At 58.3% G+C, this 19,547-nt stretch overlaps 2 protein-coding genes across 2 annotated transcripts; both read right to left on the bottom strand.

Annotated features, from left to right (window-relative positions):
- Nucleotides 1-1,472: 1,472 nt before the first annotated feature.
- On the bottom strand, nt 1,473-10,700 carry RUSC1 (RUN and SH3 domain containing 1). The gene is made up of 9 exons (XM_063176146.1): nt 8,602-10,700; nt 7,919-8,014; nt 7,375-7,451; nt 7,091-7,265; nt 5,913-6,018; nt 5,782-5,828; nt 4,610-5,549; nt 3,659-3,790; nt 1,473-2,028 (listed from the first exon to the last, which is right to left on the bottom strand). The coding sequence occupies exons 1-9, from the start codon at nt 10,199-10,201 to the stop codon at nt 1,860-1,862; spliced, it is 3,342 nt and encodes a 1,113-aa protein (XP_063032216.1). The 5' UTR covers nt 10,202-10,700; the 3' UTR covers nt 1,473-1,859.
- Nucleotides 10,701-11,890: 1,190 nt separating this feature from the next.
- FDPS (farnesyl diphosphate synthase) lies at nt 11,891-19,213 on the bottom strand. The gene is made up of 9 exons (XM_063176239.1): nt 19,018-19,213; nt 18,732-18,872; nt 18,091-18,171; nt 17,872-17,994; nt 15,044-15,132; nt 13,832-13,904; nt 13,512-13,589; nt 13,301-13,435; nt 11,891-12,155 (listed from the first exon to the last, which is right to left on the bottom strand). Exons 1-9 carry the CDS (start codon nt 19,156-19,158, stop codon nt 11,955-11,957), a joined length of 1,062 nt encoding a protein of 353 aa, XP_063032309.1. The 5' UTR covers nt 19,159-19,213; the 3' UTR covers nt 11,891-11,954.
- Nucleotides 19,214-19,547: the final 334 nt, after the last annotated feature.

The following is a 19,547-nucleotide window of genomic DNA, read 5'->3' as shown; positions in this document are numbered from 1 at the left end:
CATCTTCAGGGCATCTCTCCTGCCCTCCCTGCCGGGGGATGCTGCGAGACGCAAAGCTGTGTTTCATGTCAGGTACAAACAGGCGACGTGTGTACTTGTGATTGCAAAATGTGTGGACACATTTTGTGGAAAACACAATGTGTGGAAAATAAAGCATGGAAAAAGGCCTCTGAACCTATCTTCTGTTTGCAATTAACCCTGGTTGATTTAGGTCGGTTTAGGAGAATTAAGGTGTTAAAGATGCTGCTTTTTGCTTGCATTTAATCCATAAAGAGTAACCTTTTGAAGTATAATTTTAGAATATTGCTTGTATCCTTGAGACTATAGCTTTAGAATGTATATAAAGGAAATACGCTTATCTCACGCCTTATTGAAGCGGAGAAAAACAGCCTGAGAAAGGAAGATGAGCATCACCTCAAGGGTTGATGGTTTCGACCAAAGGGAAACTGGACCGCCACCATCTGGGGTCCTCCTTTTGAGACACATCCTGAGAAACTAAGATCACAATAGTGTGTAGAATCATGATGTAATGATTTGGAATAAAAATTGCTGATGAGTAAAAACAATTGGAATAGAAACTGCTGAGAAAGCTGATGAGTACCCCTATAAATACCTGGAACCCTCAATTATCGGAGTGCAGTTGGAGGGAAAACTTCCCCCACTGTACCCAGCGCTGTATTGCTCACACTTTACCATATTAAACAATAAATTGATTGCTGCTTGAATATTGAACAAGCTTGAATATTGAACAAGCTTCTTGTTCATAACAACGCTGAGCACCAGCACAGCCCCAGCATCTCCTCATCCCACCCCACTGCCCATCGCCACACGTGCACACGTGAGCCACAACCTTTATTTCCAGCTTTTTTTTTTCCCTGCAGAACGAGCTCATTCCAGTGGTTGTAACTATTTACAGAGTGCACGGCGGGGCACTGGAGGTGGCAGGACAGACAGACGGACAGACAGAGGGATGGAGGCGACACGGGGCAGGGAGAGGAGCTGTCCCTGCCCTGGCACGGGGGTGAGCAGCTCGCTCTTGCTTCTGCTTCGCTCCTGCTTGCTCTTGCTTCTGCTCATTAGCTGGTTCAGCTGAACAGTCCAGATTCCTTCCTGGATTGTTTCTCCTTTCCATTTTGGAACGAACTTGAACCTGCTCTGGGCTGGGCCCTGGGAACACCGAGGGTTTGCTCCTTGTGGCTGCAGCAGCTGCCCCAGCACAGGAGGGACTGAGAACAGAGGGATTGATAACAGAGTGACCACCCCCGAGAGAGACTTTCTGAATTTGTCATCTTTGTCATAGTGGTGTCACCTGGTATTGTTCATTCTGTGTGCTGGGGGTGCTGTGCCTGTCCAACAAACAGGTTCTTTCCACTTGTCTCCGAGGGATCCTTCCCGAACTGGTTGGGGAGATGAGCCCTGTGGGTTTGCTTTGGCGATTCCCTACCAAATTTGCCCTAAACCACAACAAAACGTTGTGAGCCACAACCTTTATTTCCAGCTTTTTCCTGGCGGAAATTCCAGCTCATTCCAGTGGTTACAATTATTTACAGAGTGCACGGCGGGGCACTGGAGGTGGCAGCGGTGGCAGGACGGACGGACGGACAGACGGATGGAGGCGACACGGGGGTGGGCGGCAGCTGAGGGACCCCCGAGCTGCCAAGGAGGGGCTGGGGGGCGGGGGGACACGGTGGCACACGGTGACCTCATGCAGCGGTGACAGGCACAGGGCAGGGCGCCCTGGGAGCCGCCAGCCCCGGAGCTGGGGAAGCTCTGGAGGTGACAGGAGACACCCAGAGCTGGCACCGCTCCGGAGAGCTCGGCTGCTCCCCCAGGTCCCTTCCTCCTTCTCCTCCTCCTCCTCACAAAATCAGGGATGTGTAACCAACGGGAACGAGGCCGGTGCTGTTGCCATGGCAGCAGTGGATCCAGTCTTCATCCACGGTGGAGAGAAGCTCCAGGATGTCCCCTTTGTGGAAGCTCAGGTGCCCATCAGCCGTGCCCGTGTGGTCACACAGTGCCCGGACTGCCCTGCGTCAAAAATGTCACCCCTGGGCCACAAATGTCACCCCCTGTGCCACCAATGACACCCCTGTGCTACCAGTGTCATCCCCGCACACCAAAAATGTCACCCCTGCGCCACAAATGTCACCTCTGGGTGGCACCAATGTCCCCCAAGGGTGTGGGGACATCGGAGACGGCCCAGAGGGTGTGGGGACATTGGGGTCAGCGAGGATGGGGAAGAGGGAAGCACCAAACACCGTTTGGGATGGCCACAAACCCACCCTGCCCACTTGGACAAAGCTGTTCCTACGGCTGCCACGCGCTTGCCCCACACAAACCGCCACGAATCCACAAAGCACACAAGAAAATGCCAAAAGTTGTCCCCAAAACGTTTTGGAAAAGCAGCTGAGCCCAGGTGGGCAGAGGCTCAGGTTCCCCCAGAGCCCAGCAGGGGGAAGGGGATCCTTGGGGGTGCTTTCCCTTTAGGGATGTGTGCGACTCCCTGAAAGCAGCCCCGGCTTTCCCCCAGCCGGAAAAGCCCTCGCAGCCCTGCCCAGACCCTCACCCAGCTCTGTCCATTCCCATCCCATCCCATCCCATTGATCCCATCAATCCCATCCCATCCCAGCTCTGCCCTGCTGTGCCCATCCCAGCCCTGCCCAGTCCCTGCCCTGTCGATCCCAGCCCTGCCCATCCCATCCCAGCCCTGCCCTCTCCCAGCCCAGCCCATCCCATTGATCCCAACAATCCCATCCCATCGATCCCATCAATCCCATCCCATCCAATTGATCACATCCCATCCCATTGATCCCATCCCATCCCATCCCATCCCACTGATCCCATCCCATCCCATTGATCCCATCAATCCCATCCCATCAATCCCATCCCATCAATCCCATCCCATCCCATCGATCTCATCCCATCCCATCAATCCCATTGATCCCATCCCATCAATCCCATCCCATCTCACCCCATCCTATCCCATTGATCCCATCAATCCCATCCCGTTGATCCCATCCCATCAATCCCATCCTATCCAATCCCATTGATCCCATCAATCCCATCCCATCCCATTGATCCCATCCCATCCCATCCCATCCCATCCCACCCCATCCCATCCCATTGATCCCATCAATCCCATCCCATCCCATCAATCCCATCCCATCCCATTGATCCCACCCCATCCTATCCCATCAATCCCATCCCATCCCATCAATCCCATCCTATCCCATCGATCCCATCCCATCCAATCCCATTGATCCCATCAATCCCATCCCATCCCATTGATGCCATCCCATCCCATCCCATCCCATCCCATCCCATCCCATCCCATCCCATCGATCCCATTCCATCAATCCCATCCCATCAATCCCATCCCATCAATCCCATCCCATCCCATCCCATCCCATCAATCCCATCCTATCCCATTGATCCCATCAATCCCATCCCATCCCATTGATGCCATCCCATCCCATCCCATCGATCCCATCCCATCCCATTGATCCCATCCCATCAATCCCATCCCATCCCATCCCATCCCATCAATCCCATCCCATCCCATTGATCCCATCCCATCCCATTGATCCCATCCCATCCCACTGATCCTATCCCATCAATCCCATCCCATCCCATTGATCCCACCCCATCCCAGCCTCACCTGCGCCCCGGGGCCGGGCCAGCCTCGCTCCTGCCCGGTTGCGGCTCCGGGCTGCGGCTCCTGTCCGGTGCCAGCCCCTTCACCACCCCGGCCAGGACACGGGGGCTGGGGGCCAGCCAGCGGGACGGCCTCCTGCCGGAGCAAAGGGAGCCGCCAGCTCACCTGGGAGCCCTTCCTGCTGCTTATCTCAGGCCTATCTGCTGATCTGGGAGCTGATAAACAGCACTGAGCCTGCCCAGGAGCTCCTGCTGCTCCAAGGCGATGGCAGCAGCGCTTGGGATGTGCACTAATGCCAAGGGGAAACCCTACAAGATCCCCATGAAGCCACCACAGAAACCCTTCCTCAGCCCACCTGAGCACACAGAAACCCCTCCTCAGCACACAGAAACCCCTCCTGAGCACACAGAAACCCTTCCTCAGCCCACCTGAGCACACAGAAACCCCTCCTGAGCACACCTGAGCACACAGAAACCCCTCCTCAGCCCACCTGAGCACACAGAAACCCCTCCTCAGCACACAGAAATCCCTCCTGAGGACACAAAACCCCTCCTGAGCACACCTGAGCACACAGAAACCCCTCCTGAGCACACAGAAACCCCTCCTCAGCCCATCTGAGCAGACAGAAACCCCTCCTGAGCACACCTGAGCACACAGAAACCCCTCCTGAGCACACCGAAACCCCTCCTCAGCCCACCTGAGCACACAGAAACCCCTCCTGAGCACACAGAAACCCCTCCTCAGCCCACCTGAGCACACAGAAACCCCTCCTGAGCACACAGAAACCCCTCCTCAGCCCACCTGAGCACACAGAAACCCCTCCTGAGCACACCGAAACCCCTCCTCAGCCCACCTGAGCACACAGAAACCCCTCCTCAGCCCACCTGAGCACACAAAACCCTTCCCCAGCCCTCACAACCCCTTCCCCCTGTGCCTGCCCAAGCTGGGTCTCACCTGGACCTGCCCGAGGCGGCGTCAGGGCTGCAGGGGAAGCTCCTGCACGAGGGGTTGGTGGCTCCAAAGAGCCAGCCCAGCCAGCTGCCCCTGTCAGGAGGCTCAGCCATCTCTGCCTGGCTCCTGCTGGCAGGAGGCTCTGGGGAAGCAGCCAGGAGGTTTTCTCCAGCAGCGGGATCGTCCAGCTTGGCGAGCGCTCTGGTTCCAGTGGGCAAGAAGAGATCTTCAGGGGAGGAGCTCCCTGAGGTGTCAGTGCTGCTGCTGGGCTTTGGGTGAGAGGGTTCAGGGCCACCTTTGCTCTGCAGGAGCTGCAGCTCCGTGGCTCTGGGCTCACTCAGGGAAATTTGGGGTTGCCCAGCCTGGCCCGGGCTGGCTTCCCCTGCCCGCAGCTTCGTCCACCAGACCGAGGGGGACTTCTCCTTGCTGGCAGCAGTGTAAACCCTGGAGCTCTGGCTCAGCTGGCCCCACCAGCCACCGAGGCCAGCCCCAGCGCCCCCAGCACCCTCCTGGCTCTCTGAGGGGGTGGCAGAGCCCAGCAAGGTGCGGCTGATTTGGCCGCCCCAGCGCAGCACCTGCTGCAGGGTTTGCTGCAGGGCAGCCCCCACTGGTGGGGCGGGCACCAACCCACCCACGGCGGCTTGGGAGCGGCCCCCTGTGCCCCCCGCCCTGCCCAGGGCATCGGGAGGGGTCTCATCCTCCAGGCTGTCCCCAGCAGCACCCAGGGACCCCCGCACGGGGCTGGGGGACAGCGGGGGCTGCAGGCGGCGGGACAAGGGCCGGACGTCCACGGAGAGGTGGTGGTGCTCAAAGAGCAAGTCCAGGTGGAAGGTCAGCACCGAGAGGGGCTGGATGAGCAGCAGGAGCTCGTCAGCAAGGTGGGGCAGAGGGCCCTGGCTCAGGGCAAAGAAGGCCGTGGGGGAGTAAAGCACGGAGACGACACCTGTGGGGACAGGGGCAGGTGAGGCAGGGGCAGGGTGGCCCCCGTGCTTGTCACATCCCCACCAAGGGCCAGCCAGGCTGCCCACGTCACTCAGAGCACCCTCTGTGCTGAAGATGCACCGTGGAAAACCATCCATTATGGGAAGGGGATGTATCCCAAGCCCAGAGTGGGATTTTCAGCCTGGCAGATTGAGAGGGCTCGGGGAGGGAGCTCCTGGGCACCGTGCCCTTACCTGGGCTCTTCTGCAGGTGAGATATCCACAACTCCAGCTGTTTAATGCTAAGCAAGACAAAGAGAACCCAAATTAGAGCCCCTGGGAGAGCTCCAGCCTGCTGTGGGGCTGGCAGGGTTAACACCACTCACTTCAGAAGGCCGAGGATGAAGGCGTGGAACTTCTGCCTGCTGCTGCTGAGAGGGGCCAGCCCGGCCACGTGCCAGCACAGCGAGTGCAGGGAGCGGCTGCTGGGGCCTGTGGGGTGCAGAGCACAGACACTCACTGATCAGGGCACAGACACTCACTGATCAGGGCATAGACAATGCCCAGAGTACAGACACACTGCCCAGGGCACAGACATTCACTGATCAGGGCACAGACACTGCCCAGGGCACAGACATTCACTGATCAGGGCACAGACACTGCCCAGGGCACAGACACTCAGTGCCCAGGGCACAGGCACTCACTGATCAGGGCACAGACACTCACTGATCAGGGCACAGACAATGCCCAGAGCAGAGACGGTGCCCAGGGCACAGACACTCACTGATCAGGGCATAGACACTGCCCAGGGCACAGACATTCACTGATCAGGGCACAGACAATGCCCACAGCACAGACACTCGGGGCCCAGGGCACAGACACTCACTGATCAGGGCACAGACACTCACTGATCAGGGCATAGACAGTGCCCAGGGCACAGACATTCACTGATCAGGGCACAGACAGTGCCCAGGGCACAGACACACTGCCCAGGGCACAGACACTCACTGATCAGGGCATAGACACTGCCCAGGGCACAGACATTCACTGATCAGGGCACAGACAATGCCCACAGCACAGACACTCGGGGCCCAGGGCACAGACACTCACTGATCAGGGCACAGACAGTGCCCAGGGCACAGACACACTGCCCAGGGCACAGACACTCACTGATCAGGGCATAGACACTGCCCAGGGCACAGACACTGCCCAGGGTACAGACACTCAGTGCCCAGGGTACAGACACTGCCCAGGGCACAGCAGCACTCAGTGCCCAGGGCACAGACACTGCCCAGGACACAGACACTGCCCAGGGCACAGTCATTCACTGCCCACAGCACAGACACTGCCCAGAGCACACACACTCAGTGCCCAGGGCACAGACACTCACTGATCAGGGCATAGACAATGCCCAGAGCACAGACACTGCCCAGAGCACAGACATTCACTGCCCAGAGCACAGACACACTGCCCAGGGCACAGACACTCACCCACCCCAGCTGGCCCAGGGCACAGCAGCACTCCAGGCACCTGGAGATGCCCCCACCCTCACCCTCACCCTCACCTGTCTTCACCGAGGCTTCCACCACGCTCCAGGGGGAGTTTCTCCTCTGGCCTGTGATAACATCCTTCTGGAACGGCTTCAGCCCGTCCTCCACCAAGGCGCAGAGCGCAGGGCACAGGGTGTGCAGCAGCAGGTAGCCCACGTCGGGGTTGAGCCGGCTGTCCCCCAGCTGGGCCTGGGGAGAGCAGCAACACGAGGAGATGGGAGGGAGGGGAAGAGCAGCACCCGAGCCTGGTTCCGCTGGGAGGGATGAGGGAATCCCAAAAATCCTTCCCAGCTCTCACCTTCTGCACCACGTTCCGTGCGGTGCTGAAGTGGGCGATGACCTTGTCCACAGCGGAGCTGACGGCGACCAGCAGCGCTGGGGACGAGGGAGAGGAGGAGAGAAAGAGAGAAGGAGAGGAGGAGGGAAGGAGGGAAGGGTCAGTCTGGAGGGACCCGGACACCACCGGACCCTGCTGGGCTGGAACCGCAGGTCGGGCACCCTCGGGGGGTTGCGGTGGTGGCTGCAGCCGCGTTCTCCGGCTGGCCCGGATCACCTGCTGGGGGCGGGCAGGGCCGGGCCCGGTGCGGGCAGCGCTGCCGGTCCCTGCCCGCACTGTCCCCGCCTGCAGTGTCCCTGCGTGCCCTGCAGTGTCCCTGCCCCAGCCCAGCTCTGCCTGTCCCCGCCTGCAGTGTCCCTGCGTGCCTTCCGTTGTCCCTGCCCCAGCCCAGCCCTGCCGGTGCCCCGGACACCGACCCGCCCCAGGACGAGCCCCTCGCACCCTCCCGACCCCGCTGCCCCCTCCCCTCCTCTCCCTCCCTCCTCCTGCGAGGATTTGCCCCAACCTTTCGCTTGCTCGCCATGCGGCCCCTCCGCTCTTCCCCCGCCGGGCCGGGCGGCTCCAGCGGCGGCTCCAGCGGCGGGGAGCGGCTCGGGCCTGGCTGGAGACAGCGGGGCAGCGGGGTCAGGCGGGGCGGCGGCTGCAGCGCTGCCCGGGCCCGGCGCGGGAGGAGCGGGGTCGGCGGCGGGGCCCGGCTCGCTCCGGCTCATGGGGCCAAGGGCGGCGGGGCCGGGCCGGGCCGGGCGGAGGAAGCGCCGGGAGCCGCGGGGCGGAGCGGCAGCACCGGGACGGCCCCGGCGCGTCCCGGGGCCATGCGGGGGGAGCCCCGGAGCTCGCCGTGCCCGGCCCGGAGCGACCCGGGATCGCTGTCACCGCCCGGAGACCCGCACCCGGCCCCGCAAGCCCCGGGCAGGGTCCCGGAAGGAGCCGGAGTCACCCCCAGACTCACCCCCAGACTCCCCCCAGACTCACCCCTAAACTCTCCCCCCAGAGTCACCCCCAGACTCACCCCCAGATTCACCCGACTCCCCCCACACTCACCCCCAGGCTCACCCCAGACTCACACCCAGATTCACCCCAGATTCACCCCCAGACTCACCCGACTCACCCCAGATTCACCCCAGACTCACCCCAAACTCCCCCCAGACTCATCTCCACACTCACCCCCAGTCTCACCCCCAGACTCACCCCCCGTGCGGGTCTCCTCTCCTCTCTGCGCCGCCCGTGGCACCGCGGGGTCCCCGCCGGGCGCCCCGAGCCCCCGCAGCGGGGCTGTCCCCATCCCCTTTTCCCCTGGGGGCAGCCGCCCCTTCTCCACATCCCTGGGCTGCCCCTCGGCGATGGGCTGCAGGCTGGGCCGCGCTCTCCTCCTCGCCTGGTGCCCGTCGCCGGCTGCCAGACCCTGTGTCACCCCTAGGGACACCGGGGGTCCCCAGCCCGGGGCGGGCACCGGGGGGCGCTGGGCCGGCTCTGCCCGCGGGCCCTTGGGCTGCCGGGCGGCGCTGCGGGACCGCAGCTCCTTGAACGTGGTCACCTCTCTCTGCCTGGGGCCGGGGGGCCTGGCTGGCCCGTCCTGCTGCCCCTGGGGCTGGGGCCGGGCCGGCTCCTGGCCCGCCGTGCCCGAGAGCAGCTCGCTGCCCGGGGGCAGCTCCGTGTCGGGCGAGAACACGATCAGCCAGTCGCTGCGGTCAACCCTGGCCTGGGCGGGCGCGGGCACAGCCGCGTTCCTCTTCCTCCTCTGGGCCAGCTCGTGGAAGGAGGTGATGGTCTTGGTGGCCGTGTCTCTGCAGAGCTCAGCTTTGGGTTCCGGCCCCAGCTGCTGCTCCGCTCTGTGCGCGTTCAGCACCTGCAGCCGCCGCCGGGGCCGAGGGGGCACCGGGGGAGGGACCCCGCCGGGCCGGGGCCGCGGCTCCGGAGCGCTGCTCGGGACACCGGGGTCCCTCCGTTCCGGCACGGGCGGCGGGGCTGCGGGCGCCGCATCGGGCTCGGGGAGGGGGTTGCAGTTGGGGTCGAGGTCGGTGCTGGTGCCGGTGGTCTCCGGTGCTGCTGTGCTGGGAGAGAGCTCCTCGCAGTGAGAATCGAGCGAGTTGATGCTGCAGAGGCTGTCTGGGCTCTTGCTGGCCACAGAGCTCTTGGTGGCTCTCGGGGGCACCGGGGAGTTGTGGTTGGCATCTCTCCCATGGCATGTCCTGTGCTGGTCAGCCAGAGATTCTCCATCAGCCAGAGGCTCTCCATCAGCCAGAAGCTCGCCATCATCCAGAAGCTCTCCATCATCCAGAAGCTCTCCATCACCCAGAGGCTCTCCATGCCAGGCATTTTCTGTGGGAATGACGTTCAGCTGCTTGTCAGGGGACTGGCACTCTGCTCTGGCCAACTCCTTGCAGTACACCGAGACCGGCGAGTCATCCAAGCTGAAATCCGAGCAGCTACTGACAGAGGAGGAGGAGGAGGAGGAGGAGGAAGCCAGATCACAAGGGGGATCACAAGGGGAAGCCGCCTCCTCCTCGTCTCCGCTGTGCAGGCAGGGGAAATCCTCTGGGCTCTGCAGCCCGAGCGTCTCCGGCTCCGGAGCGTGGGACTCGCAGCAGCGACATTTCACCGAGGGATTGTTGGAATTGGCATCCACGGGCTCCCGGTTCTCCGGGCACTGCGTGCAGCCCGTCTGCTCCCCCTGGCCCGTGGAGCCCTCCTGGAGCTCGGGGTGCCGGGAGAGGTGCAGCCCCAGGGAGATGTGCTGCAGGTGGATGTGGTTGAGGTTGCACAGGAGGCCTTTCTTTGGGGCCAGCATGGTGCTGCCTCGCTGGAAGTGCCCAGGGCTCCCAGGAAAGGCCAGCAGCTCCTCTCTTCACACCATCCAGCTCCCTGCAAGCACCAAACACCCTCCTGGTCAAGGAAAAACACGGCAGGACAAACCTGGAGAGAGGCACGGCCGGGGGAAGAGGGATGGCGGTGACCTTGCAGCAGGGCCTGGCACGAGGGCTGGGGCTTAGAGAAGGGGACGTGCACCCAGGGAGGGGCTGCCCCACAGCTTCCTGCCCGGTTTGGGGCTCTGAAGGCAGCCCTGGTCCCTGAAGCACGGCCTGGGAACGTTCTCAGGAAGTTCGGGCTGCTCCGGGGCTGGATTCCCTCCGGAGGGTCGGGAGCATCTCGGGGATGCCTCAAGGAGAAAACGCCCTTGGAGCCTCGTCAAGGCGGGGCGGGCAGGGGGGGCTCTGTCCTGCCTGGGGACGGTGGCACCAGGGGCGCTCAGGGACCAGGGCTTGGCCGGAACCGCCGCAGAACCGGCACCGCAGCCCCGGGCCCGGCTTTACCGGGGAGGAGCCCCAGCCCCGGGCCCGACTTTACCGGGGAGGAGCCCCGGCCCCGGGCCCGGCTTTACCGGGGAGGGGCCCCAGCCCCGGGCCCGACTTTACCGGGGAGGAGCCGCAGCCCCGGGCACCTGCTGGAGGCTCCGGGCAGGGAACGGGCAGCGGAGAGCGCGGGAGGGCGGATCCGAGCATCTGCCAGCCCCGAGCATCCCCCGGGCCCGAGCATCCTCCAGCTCCGAGCATCCCCCAGCCCTGAGCATCCTCCAACCCCGAGCATCCCCCGGTTCCGAGCATCCTCCAGCTCCGAGCATCCTCCAGCCCTGAGCATTCCCCAGCCCCAGCATCCTCCAACCTCGAGCATCCCCCGGCCCCTAGCATCTTCCAAACCCGAGTATCTCCCGGTTCCGAGCATCCTCCAGCCCTAAACATCCTCCAGCTCCGAGTATCCTCCAGCTCTAAGCATCCTCCAACCCCCAAGCATGGTCCTCCAACCTCGAGCATCCCCCGGCCCCTAGCATCTTCCAAACCCGAGTATCTCCCGGTTCCGAGCATCCTCCAGCCCTAAACATCCTCCAGCTCCGAGTATCCTCCAGCTCTAAGCATCCTCCAACCCCCAAGCATGGTCCAGCCCCAGCATCCCCCAGCCCCGAGCATCCCTCGAGCATCCGCTGGCCCTGAGCATCCTCCAACCCCGATCTCCCCCAGCCCCAGCATCCCCCAGCATCCCCCAGCCCCAGCATCCCCCATCCCCGAGCATCCTCCATCCCCCGAGCATCCTCCATCCCTTGATCATCCATGCCCCGGCCCCGGGGCGAGCAAGCACGGGCGGCCGGGCAGCAGGAGCGGCCCTGCTGCTGGGCGCGGCCCTCCCCATCCCCCTGCAGCCCCCGCCCGGCTCCATCCCCTTCTTCCCCCGTCCCCCGCTCACCTCCTCGGCGCTGCGGCGGCGACTGCGGCTGCGGGAGCGAGGGAGGAGCCGCGGCCCCGCCGGGAGCCGCCCGGTCCCGCCCCACCGGCGGCGGCGGCGGCGGCGGGGGCGGCGCTCCGAGCATCCCCGGTACCGGCATCCCCCTCCCTGCATCCCACCCTGTCCCCAGATAACAGCAAGCAGCGCGCCTACAATAATTTATATTTATTGACATAAATCAGATGGCAGAGCACCTTCTCCAGCCCACCCCCGGCCCCTCCCAGGGCAGGGAGCAGCTCCAGCCCCCTCCCTGCCTGGCTCCTCCATCACTTCTGCCGCTTGTAAATCTTCTGTGCCAGGTCCAGGAAGATTTGGCGGGGCAGGCGCCGGGCGTGGCTCCCGATCAGCGCCTGCAGCCGCGCGTAGCTGCTCTCCTCGTACTCGCGGAACGCCGCCTGCATGCCCAGGGCATCGTAGAGCTCCTTCACCTTGGCCACCTTCTGGGGCTCCTTAGAGCCGTAATTTTCCTAAAAAAAAACAAAAAAAAAAAACAAAAAACCCTGGAGTGAGTCAGGGTCATGGCAGCTCATGGGGCGGCAGCTTTGTTCTCTCTTCTCTCTTTGTTACTGTGGTATTTTATGGAATATCTTTTGGATAGGATTTTTTTTCTTTCTCTTGGGAAAAAGAGAAAGCTGAGATGAGAAGCTACGGAGGAAAAAAAAAAAAAAACAACCCCCCAATATTATCTGATGGATTCTCCTTGTGTTTTGCTGCTTTGGGATGTGGCTGGTGAATTTTTGATTGGTTCCATGTGAATTGTTTTTATTCATGGCCAATCCCAGCCCGGCTGTGTCAGACTCTCTGGTCTGTCACAGTTTTGGGGGGTTTTTTTTGGTTTTTTTTTAGGGTTTTTTTGGGGGTTTTTTGGGGTTTTTTTTTTTTTTGGTTTGGTTTTTGTTGTTGCTTTTTAATTTTATTATTATTCTTTTTTTAGCCTTCTGATGTATTCCTTTATTGTTTTGTAGAGTTTTAGTATATAATTTCATATGTAATATAATATAATATAATATAATATAATATAATATAATATAATATAATATAATATATATAACATAATATAATATAATATAATATAATATATATAACATAATATATATAAAATATATAAAATATATAATGTAATGTAATGTAATATAACGTAATGTAATGCAATATAATGTAATGTAATGTAACATTATATTATATTATACATTATATTATATATTATATTATATTATATTATATTATATTATACATTATATTATATTATATTATATTATATTATATTATATTATATTATATTATATTATATTATATTATATTATATTATATTATATTATATTATATTATATTATATTATATTATATTATATTATATTATATATCAGCCTTCTAAGAATTATGGAGTCGGATTCACCTTTTCCCTCATCCTAGGACCTTCACAAACAACACCCCAACAACTCTCTTCTTCCTTCTCACCCTCCTCCTCCCAGCCAGGTGCCCATTGTGCCACTCCAGGTGCCCATCCCAGCAATCCAGGTGCCCATTGTGGCACTCCAGGTGCCCATTGTGCCACTCCAGGTGCCCACCCCGGCACTCCACCCCCTCTGCCAGGTGTGTGCTGCCAGCCTTACCTCCAGGATCTGCCTCTGCTCCGGCGTTGCCCTCTGCAGACACTGCACCACCAGCCAGCTGCACTTGTTGTCCTGGATGTCGGTGCCAACCTTGCCCGTCAGGGCCGGGTCCCCGTAGCAGTCCAGGAAATCGTCCTGCGGGGCAGTGCCAGGGCCTGAGTGCCACGGGCAGCAGCTGGCAGGGACCCAGCGGGGCAGGGGCAGCTCCTACCTGGATCTGGAAGAACTCCCCCATCTCCAGCAGGATGGCTTTGGCGTCCTCGTGCTCCTCCTTGCCGTCAATGCCCGCCTGGGGGAGGGAACAACAGGGATGGAAAACCTTCCAGGGCCTGGGGTTAAAGTAAAGCCTGCCAGGACCTGGGATAAAGTAAAGCCTTCCAGGACCCAAGGCTGAAGTAAAGCCTTTAAGGAACTGGGCATAAAGTAAAGCCTTCCAGGACCTGGGGACTGAGTAAAGCCTTCCAGGACCTGGGGATAAAGCCTTCCAGGACCTGTGCTGGCGGCAGCAGGGCGAGGCCCCAGCACACTCACCATGTACATGGCTGCAGCCACGGGCAGGTAGAAGGAGTAAAACGCTGTCTTGTACTTGACAATGGCCTTGTACCTGTGCCAGAGGAACCCGGCTGAGCCCCAGAACCCCCGCGGCAGGGCAGGGACTGAAAACCAGCCCCAGGCACCCCAAAACCCAGCCCCAGGCACCCCAAAACCCAGCCCCAGGCACCCCAAAAACCAGCCCCAGGGCCCCCTTCTGCAGGGCACCCCAAAAACCAACCCCAGGCACCCCAAAAACCAGCCCCAGGTACCCCAAAAACCAACCCCAGGCACCCCAGAACCAGCCCCAGGGCCCCCCTCTGCAGGGCAGGGACTGAAAACCAACCCCAGGCACCCCAAAAACCAACCCCAGGCACCCCAAAAACCAGCCCCAGGGCCATCCCGTGCAGGGCACCCCAAAAAACAGCTCCAGGGCCACCCTCTGCAGGCCCTGGACTGAAGGGAACCCCAAAAACCAGCCCCAACCTGAGTTTCTGCAGGGCAGGGACTGCAGGGCACCCCAAAACCCAGCCCCAGGCCCATCCTGTGCAGGGCACCCCAAAAACCAGCCCCAGCCTGAGTTTCTGCAGGGCAGGGACTGAAGGGCACCCCAAAAACCAGCCCCAGGCACCCCAAAACCCAGCCCCAGGGCCATCCCGTGCAGGGCACCCCAAAAACCAGCCCCAGGCTGAGTCTCTGCGGGGCAGGGACTGTAGGGCACCCCCAAAAAACCAGCCCTAGGCACCCCAAAACCCAGCCCTAGTCTGAGTCTCTGCAGGGCAGGGACTGAAAACCAGCCCCAGGCACCCCAAAACCCAGCCCCAGGGCCCCCTGTGCAGGGCACCCCAGAAACCAACCCCAGGCTGAGTCTCTGCAGGGCAGGGACTGAAGGGCACCCCAAAAACCAGCCCCTGGCATCCAAAAACCAGCCCCAGGCACCCCAAAAACCAGCCCCAGCCTGAGTTTCTGCAGGGCAGGGACTGCAGGGCACCCCAAAACCAACTCCAGGCACCCCAAAACCCAGCCCCAGGGTCCTCCTCTGCAGGGCACCCCAAACCCAGCCCCAGGCACCCCAAAACCCAGCCCCAGGCACCCCAAAACCCAGCCCCAGGGTCCTCCTCTGCAGGTCACCCCAAACCCAGCCCCAGGCACCCCAAACCCAGCCCCAGGCTGAGCAGGGCAGGAAGGAGCCAGGCTCTGTGCCCCCTGTACCTCTGCTCGCTGAACCTGCTCAGGTCCACCTGGGAGACTGGAGCAGTGATGAGGTCCAGGGTCTGCCCCAGCTCGGTCTGGTAGCCTGTCTGCAGAGGAGAGAAAGGATCTGGGGCCTTGTTTCAGCTTTTCAGTGTTTAAAGGGGGTGTAAAAACAGGGAGGGGGATGTTTTACGTGGGGAGAACGAGATAAAGGGTGATGGTTGTGATATATCAGTGATCTTGAGATTGGGAGGAGTTTCTGGCTGTGAGGGTGGGCAGGCCCTGGCACGGGGTGCCCAGAGGAGCTGTGGATGCCCCTGGATCCCTGGCAGCGCCCAAAGCCAGGTGGGATGGGGCTTGGAGCAGCCTGGGATGGTGGGAGGTGTCCCCATGGCAGGAGGGTTGGAATTTGATGGTCTTTAAGGTTCATTCCAACCCAAACCAGTTTGGGATTTCATGATTTATTCACACACAGCCCTCTATAGCAGGGAGGTGGAATGGGATGATCTTTAAGGTCCCACCCAACTCAAACCAACGTGGGATTCCATGATTTATCCACACACAGCCCTCCATGGCTGGAGGGTTGGAATTTGATGATCTTTAAGGTCCCACCCAACTCAAACCAACGTGGGATTCCATGATTTATCCACACACAGCCCTCCATGGCAGGGGAGTATGGGATGATCTTTAAGGTCCATTCCAATCCAAACCAGTTTAGGATTCCATGATTTATCCACACACAGCCCTCTACAGTAGGGAGGTGGAACTTGATGATCTTTAGGGTCCATTCCAACCCAAACCAATCTGGGATTCCATGATTTATTCACACACATCCCTCCATGGCAGGGGAGTGGAATTTTATGATCTTTAAGGTCCATTCCAACCCCAACCATTGTGTGATTCCATGGTTTATTCACACACAGCCCTCCATGGCATTGGGGTGGGATGGGATGATCTTTGAGATGATCTTTAAGGTCCCACCCAACCCAAACCAGTTTGGGATTTCATGATTGATTCACACTGCCCTGAATAGCAGGGAGGTGGAACTTGATGATCTTTAGGTCCCATCCAATCCAAACCAGTCTGGATTCCATAATTTATTCACACACAGCCTTCCATGGGATTGGGGTGGAATGGGATGATCTTTAAGGTCCTTTCCAACCCAAACCAGTCTGGATTCCATGATTTATCCACACACAGCCCTCCATGACAGGGGGGTGGAATGGGATGATTTTTGAGGTCCATTCCAACCCAAACCGCTCTGGGATTCCATGATTGATTCACACACATCCCTCCATGGCAGGGGAGTGGAATTTTATGATCTTTAAGATCCATTCCAACCCCAACCATTGTGTGATTCCATGGTTTATTCACACACAGCCCTCCATGGCATTGGGGTGGAATGGGATGATCTTTGAGATGATCTTTAAGGTCCCACCCAACCCAAACCAGTTTGGGATTTCATGATTGATTCACACTGCCCTGAATAGCAGGGAGGTGGAACTTGATGATCTTTAGGGTCCCATCCAATCCAAACCAGTCTGGATTCCATTATTTATTCACACACAGCCCTCCATGGCATTGGGGTGGAATGGGATGATCTTTAAGATCCATTCCAACCCCAACCATTGTGTGATTCCATGGTTTATTCACACACAGCCCTCCATGACAGAGGGGTGGAATGGGATGATTTTTGAGGTCCATTCCAACCCAAACCATTGTGTGATTCCATGGTTTATTCACACACAGCCCTCCAGGAGAGTCCCAACCCCACAGTGCAGAGCCCAAGCCCTGATTCAGCTCCTCTTTGGGTCTAAAGGCAGGACATGTGTGTCACAGCCATATTTTACGAAAAATCCTTTTGTTAAGATCTTTTCTCCTGAGAAGCTTGAGCTTCCCCATGTTTTGCTGCTTTGGAATGTGATTTAGAGAATTGTTTACCCAGCATGTGAATTGTTTTTAATTAATGACCAATGACAGCCACCTGTGTCGGGGCTGTGAGCAGTCACAATATTTTATTATCATTCCTTTCTATTCCTTGCTGAAATAATTTCTTCTATTCTTTTAGCATAGTCTTAATATCTTATTTTCTCTTAATGTAATATATATTTATTTACATATAATTTATATTAAAATATATAACTATTTATAATGTTTTCATATTATACTATATTATATATTATAATTACTGCTAGATCTGCCATATTATATTATATATTATATTACATAATATATTATATTATATATCTAACATATATTATATATAATATACACTACTATATATAATACATTATATATATTATATAATATATAATATAATATTATATATTATATTATATATATTATATATTATATAATACATAATGTATATATTATATATAATATATAATGTATATATTATATATAATCTATATTAGATATATAATACATATTAGATATATATTATATTAGATATATATTATATTATATTAGATATATATTATATTATATTATATTATATTATATTATATTATATTATATTATATTATATTATATTATATTATATTATATTAGATATATATTATATTATATTATATTAGATATATATTATATTATATTATATTATATTATATTTCTGATTATATTATATTATATTTCTGTTTATATTACATAAATATATAATTTATATACATAAAAAATAATAAATCAGCCTTCTGAAACATGGAGTCAAGATTATCTTCCCTCATCCTGGGACCCTCAAACACCACCACACACGTCCAGGACACCCAGGAATTTCAGGCACACATCAGAAAACAGACCCAGACCCCAAGAAACCCCCAAGGAAGGGTTTGGGGAGCCAGGCTCACCTGCAGGAAGAGCTCCAGCAGGTGCAGGTAGAAGGGCTGCTGCCCACAGTACCTCCTCAGCAGCCTGTACACCGAGGACTCCAGCAGAAAAGCATCATTGATGGCATCCAGCCCGATCCCCTCCTGCAGCAGGGACACAGGGAGGGGTCCCAAAGGCTCCTGGTGATGCCCAAGGGACACCCCCAGCCCCGAGCGGGGCCCCCCTGAACCCCCTCTCACCTTCTTGTACCAGCAGAGCTGTCCCCGGCGGGTCAGGGACGAGTCCATGATGTCGTCGGCCACCAGGAAAAAGGCTTGGAACTGCCAGAGGGTGGGTTAGGGATGGGGGGGACCATCCCCAGGGGTCCCCATACCCACTGGGGTCCCAATCCTCCAGAGGATCCCATTCCCCAGAGGGGGGGTCCCTTATCCATGGAGATGCCATACCCAGGGGGTCCCATCCCCATATCCAGAGGGGGGTCCCATCCCATGGGGGGGGAGGGTCCCATATCCAGAGCAGGGGTCCCACACCCAGGGTGTCCCCATCCCCATTGGGGTCCCATTCCCTCAGGGGGTCCCATATCCATGGAGATCCCATATCCAGGGGGGTCCCATCCCCACTGGGGAGAGTCCCATCCCCATTGAGGGGGGCTCCCTTTCCCTATTGAGGCTGGGGGCTCCCATCCCCATTGGGGTCCCCATGCCCCAGGGTGTTCCCTAGGGGAGCTCCATCCCCAGGGGGATCCCATCCCCATTGGGGTCCCCATCCCCTGGCAGGCCCCATTTCTAGACGGGGGTCCCATCCCATGGGGGATCCCATCTCCATTGGGGTCCCAATCCCCATGGCGGGTCCCCATCCCCATTGGGGTCCCGGTTCTCACCAGCTCGATGCACCAGCCCACGGCCAGGGCACGCCGGATGCTCTCCGGGTCCTGCCGCTCGGGCCCCGCCAGCCGCCGGTACGCGGCCACCACCGTGAGCCCCCGGTTGCACTTCCCGCCCGGCGCGTTGTACTCCAGCACCTGCGGGGCGCGGCCAGGTGAGCGGCCATGACCTGACCCACCCCTCCAGCCCCGGTCCCACCGGCGCTTCCCACCCTCCAGCCCCGGTCCCACCGGCCCTTCCCACCCTCCATCCCCGGTCCCGCCAATCCCTCCCGGTTCTCACCTGCTTCAGCCGCGCCACGGAGTCTCCCACCTCCGGGTGTCCCAGCATGTCCTCCGTCAGGTCGCGGACGATCTGCGGGAAGAAGGCGGCGAACTCCTCGCGCTCGGCCGCTGCCCGCGCCCCGCTATCGCCGCCGCTCATGGTGCCGGTTCACGCTGCCGGTTCACGCTGCCGGTTCGCGGTCCCGCCGCTGCCGCCCGTGGCCTCCAGGGCACCTCTGGCCCCGCCCTCGCCCCGCCCCCCTCGCGGGGCACGCCGGGATGCGCAGTCCCGAGGCGCGGCCGCGGCCTCTTCCAGCGATGCCGCTGGACTACAACTCCCAGAGTGCCCCGCGCCTGGAGGCGGACCAGCGGGCACGCGGCTGGAGCAGCGCCCATTGGTCCGTTTCATCGCGCGAGGATGAGCCCAAGGCGGCTAAGCCAATGGGAGCGCGGCGGGGGCGGGAGCGAGGCCGGTGATTGGTGGAGAAGGGGAATGGAGAGAGCGCCCGGCGTGGCGCGGGGGCGTGGCGGGGGTTGAGGGCGTGGCTT

Source organism: Melospiza melodia, chromosome 25 (assembly GCF_035770615.1).
Source record: "Melospiza melodia melodia isolate bMelMel2 chromosome 25, bMelMel2.pri, whole genome shotgun sequence".
Taxonomy (NCBI): Eukaryota; Metazoa; Chordata; class Aves; order Passeriformes; family Passerellidae; genus Melospiza; species Melospiza melodia.
This window is presented reverse-complemented; position numbering and strand designations above follow the sequence as displayed.